The sequence below is a fragment of the Pygoscelis adeliae genome, unplaced genomic scaffold (genome assembly GCF_000699105.1).
Source record: "Pygoscelis adeliae isolate BGI_AS28 unplaced genomic scaffold, ASM69910v1 Scaffold257, whole genome shotgun sequence".
Lineage (NCBI taxonomy): Eukaryota > Metazoa > Chordata > Aves > Sphenisciformes > Spheniscidae > Pygoscelis > Pygoscelis adeliae.
This window is the reverse complement of record NW_008825215.1, coordinates 601157-605821: the sequence shown is the minus strand read 5'-3', so window position 1 is coordinate 605821 and position 4665 is coordinate 601157. Positions and strand designations below refer to the sequence as shown.

The 4665-nt window shown below is 48.3% G+C and overlaps 1 protein-coding gene across 1 annotated transcript in view; it reads left to right on the top strand.

The window, feature by feature from the left end:
* TOP1MT (topoisomerase (DNA) I, mitochondrial) overlaps nucleotides 1-1975 on the top strand; it is a 12837-nt gene extending 10862 nt beyond the window's left edge. Inside the window, exons 11-13 of the mRNA XM_009329143.1 lie at nucleotides 39-133; nucleotides 1169-1318; nucleotides 1729-1975. Coding sequence (XP_009327418.1) covers nucleotides 39-133; nucleotides 1169-1318; nucleotides 1729-1831 — 348 coding nt within the window. The 3' untranslated portion in view covers nucleotides 1832-1975. The remainder of the gene's footprint in view (nucleotides 1-38; nucleotides 134-1168; nucleotides 1319-1728) is intronic.
* The last annotated feature ends 2690 nt before the right edge of the window (nucleotides 1976-4665 follow it).

The window sequence follows — 4665 nt, the reverse complement described above, 5'->3', positions numbered from 1 at the left end:
GACAGGAGCATGGGCTGACTTTGTTTTTACCTTCACAGATCGATGCCAAGAAGCAACAGGTGGAGGAAGCCCAGCAAGAGCTGAAAAAAGCCGAAGATGAGTTCGAAGACACAAAAGATGCCAAAGCAGAAGTGTGAGTTACTCTTCCTTACAATACCCTTTTGCGGAGGGATCTCTGTGTGTGGAGGGCTTTGTGGATGGGGATGGTGTGGTCTGACACCCTACGTGCAGCTCGGCAGAACTGACGTGTCCTTGTTGGGTACCAGGTGCCTCCTGTCCCATGGCAGCCTGGCAGATGAGTGGAGGTTGTGTGGATGGTTCCTTGCAACAGTAGGATTGGAAAGAGCTCCTGCAGGGGGATTTCTTTGGGATAGGGACCATCTCTCTGAATACTCAGACTTCAGCCCAAGCTGCTGACTTGGAGTTATCCTACAAATGCCGTGGTGCAAAGGATGCCTAGCTTGGGGTTGGACCTGGGGATACGCAGACTAGCCCCGATGCATGGCTTTCTCACGGGACGCTTGAGTGGTGGATTGTGGCTTGTCTGATCTCTCCGAGCCCAAATGGGACTTGCTGCCCAAAGACAGGAGGAGGTTGGAGGAGAGAAACAAGGCTTGTGTTTTATGCTGTACTCTGGGGTTTCTTGTTTTCTGCTCACGCCATGCCCTGTGTTGCTGAGATGCGGAGCAGGTTGTCAGAGATGGTTGTTGCTCATGGAGCCTAGATTTGAGGAGATGGTTGGACTCGATGATCTTGGAGGTCTCTTCCAACCTTAATGATTCTATGATTCTATGATTCTATGATTCTATGATTCTATGATTCTATGATTCTATGATTCTATGATTCTATGATCTCTGCTGGGTGCTGGCTTTTATTTTGTTTTTTAAATTATTATTACCAAAGTTGGGCAAGCACAAAAGTGTCTTATCAGGTTAAAGTACTTGAAGTAGGTTAGTGCTGAATGGCATCTTCCACTTTGCCATTTTGGAATATTTCTAGGCTCAGGCCTTAGGACTTAAGGTGAGTGTAGAGACTACTCTGAGCTGAAGCTCTTTGGCTTCACATCATGCTCCCAGGCAGCAGCAGATAAGAACTGCTCTGTATTTCACCTCTGCTGCTTCTTTTCCCCTTTATTATGCTGTCTGTGGTGTTCTTCCTCTGTCCTCAGCAACGTGGAGAAGAAAAAGAAGCTGTTGAAGCGGCTGGAAGAGCAGCTGGCCAAGCTGAATGTCCAGGCCACAGACAAGGAGGAGAACAAGCAGATAGCTCTGGGCACGTCCAAGCTGAATTACCTGGACCCCAGGATTAGCATAGCCTGGTAAATCTTGGGCATACTATGGGGCAGATGCTCCTCTAGAGATGTGCAGATCACCTGGCACTGCCTGAGGAGGGGGATAAACGCATGCCAGAGCCCTGAGCCTGTGGGAGAAAGGAATAAACTTTGGCCAGAGAAACCTGTCCAAGCCCTGAACGTGTTGGGGGAGGTGAGCAAAGTCCAAAGCTGAGGCTTCCCTTGCTGCAAATAACTGTTTGCAGGGTGTCCCTTCCAAGAAGGGGTCGCTTTGCACATCGTTATCGACAGTGGCACAAAGGTCACTTCTTAAGGAGCTTGCGGCTAAGAAGTTTGCATGGGTAAACGATGCTGCACCCTGAGCAGAGAGGACCTCTGTGGGGGGAGCAGAGCGGGATGGGTAGCACATCCTCACTGCTGTCCTGTGCTCTGTGCAGGTGTAAGAAGTTCGGCGTGCCCATCGAGAAGATCTACAACAAGACACAGAGGGAGAAGTTTGCCTGGGCAATCGACATGGCTGATGAGGACTTTGAATTCTGAGACAGTGCCTTTCATGTTACTTCGTGCTCATTTGGTGCTGTTGGAAAGCTTTTTTTTATGTGCTGCTGCAGTCATTGCAGGAGTGGGGCTGGGGGGTTGTCTAATGAAAGAGTTTGATACAGGTATTTTGTGCCTTTTTTGTATACGAAAGAAAACACCCGGTTTCTAGTTGAAACAGGTATTGCTGACTTGTGACACTCATCCTGACTGCAGTGACTTTGGTGTGAACTTTTAATTCCTCTTCAGAGTTGCTAAGTGCTTTGGATCTTTTCTTTCCTCCTCCCGAGTCTGGGAAGAAGATTGCATGAGAGCCTTAATTGTGCTGATAAACAAGATTAGATCTAATCCTATTTCCTTGATGTAGTGGAGCTGTGCCGCCCTTTTCAGACTCTCTGAATTGGCTTGATGGGGAAACACAAGGCAGTGACAGCACCGAAACAGGCAGCTGCAGTGTAAGACCTGGGCTTGGGTCAGGGATGCAACTGGGAGGAAGGAAAAAATCTCAGGGTTTTACATGTCAGGGTATTTTGTTCCCTTTCACCTCCAGGAGAGGAGAAAATTGTGCAATTGCACAAATGTAATCGAAATGGAAAAATGTTGTGAGAGGGAGCGAATGTCATGGCAGGAGAAGGAGGGGAGGGGAAGAGGCCGGAATAAAAACCAGGTTTCACATTGGAGGGATGAAATTCACCTTGGCATGAGCAAAGTGTACTTTAATCACCCCTATGTGGTTAAACCTTGGTCTGGGAGAGGACATCTAATTTGGGGCCGTACTTTCTTTCCCCTACTTGGTTCAGTTGGCTCTGGCTCAGCGCACTGTATCCATGGCAGAAACTAAACTGTCCAGCCACAGATTTAGCAATGGGAAAGGATGACGCTGGCTGTGGGGCTGGACCAGGCTCCGGTGGGATGTAAGCGTGCTGGGGAGTGGTACCAATCTTGATGGAGATGTGCTTGTGTTGGGATGACGGCTTCGTCATCAGGCTCCATCCTCCCCAGTCTGCTCCTGCTGGGCATGGAGCAGGCAGGGACTGACAGCATAAACTGCTGGTGCTTGCTGCCTAACTGGCTGCTTTTCAGAGGAAAAAAATAAGTGATATCAGCATGTACCTGGCAACAGTTCGCCTACATGCAGTGAATCTCAGGTGTAAGCAAGCTGTTGCATTGGCAGCAAAGCCTTCTGGCATCTCAGGGCTGATGTTCAGGTCACTATAGTCCAAAGCTCTCAGTGGTTCCCATGTGTTCATTTACAGCCACTTGTTCTTGTGTTTAAACTATTACTATTTTGGTTGGAAATCAGGTACTTGAAATGCATTTCATTAAAACTGGAAGTGATTTTTCTGAGTATCGGTGACTGGAGGCTTTTTGCAACTCATCCAAGACGCGGTTCTGCTGTGAGCTGATGTGCAGAGCTCTGAGCCAAGGATCAGTCTCCATAATGGGGTCTGTGTATGCTCAGTTGTCTGCGGGGGATTAGGCTCGATAGGAAATCCTTTGCCTTCAAGCAAAGAGCTTGCCTGCAGATCTCAAAAACCATTTGTGCTTGGTCCCTTAGGGCCTGTATGCAAAACTGAGCCACCAAAATTGAATTGCTGCATGATAGCAGAGTAGTGACAAATGTAAGGGGAAAATGCACGGGTGAAGCCAATGCTGTCTTATCTCACATCCGCACTGGGGTGTGCTCCGCAGCCAGGCTGAGATGTGGCAGCTTACGAAACTCTAACTGGACTGTTTCTGCAAGCCCCAAGAGCTCATGTTTGGTTTTAATGAGGCAACTGACTCCTGAAACAGGGATCTAAATCAATCTGAATGGTGGCAAGATTTATTTTTTCTGCCAAAGGTAGACCAGTTATCAGCTGCACAAGCAACGGGCAGGAGCTGCCAAGCCTGCCTTGACCCCTGTGTTGGATTTGTACCTGTGACACAGAGGTAATCAGTTTGGTCCCAATGGATGGAGATGTTTTTCTGCCTACCTTGCTAAATGCTTTCTGGCTTTCAAAAGAGGTTAAAGTGAATATTTGCCACTAACTGTGGTGGAAAGTTTGTTCCATCCCAAAAAAGGGAGTAATTCTGGCCAAGCCCCCTAGTGAAACAGTGCTCCTGTTTTCCAGTAGCAGGAAAAAGGAGCAAGATGCAATTGGATGAGCACTATAGGTGTTGCCATTGAACCAACAGATATTCTTTTTTTTTTAAGTATTTCCTAGAGGGAAAAAGTCTCTCAAGCACAGTGTGAGAGAAAGGAGCTGCATTAGTAAGAGCAGCTGCAGCAGTTTGAACAGCTGCTGGGGGAGCAGTGGAAAAATCACCCCAGAAATCAAATCCTACTGCAGCTTTGGGGAGAAATGAGTAACTTGGTCCTTGGCCTCTCCTCTAGCAGGTTCCCATCAGTGCTGTGATCCTTGTTTGGTTGCTGGGTTAATGAGGTAGAAAGGCTGGGTAATTGCTGTCCCACATGGTCCTGTCCATCCTCACCCTGTTTCTGCTGGGGTGGTGGATCCACAAAGTGAGTGCTGGCAATATTTCATGCTTACAGGGCTGTGCTTTCCTCAACAGCTCCCCTGCCTCTATCAAAGCGTTCTGTTTCTCTCCAAAAGGCCATGCTTGGAGCAAAATTGAGGTGGCTCAACTCCAGTGAGAGCTCAGTTAATGAAGCTGGAGGCCTCGTGTCTGCCTCTTGAGCTGCAGCAGATGAGGAGGGCTGGGCTGGCACATGGGCTCTGTGCGATACTGAAGGACTCATTGGCCATGCTCAGATGCTCTGGATGCCGGGGCTGCAAAGACCTGCCAGTGTCAGCTAAATAGTAATTATTGGCTATTCTGTGGGAGCTTAAATG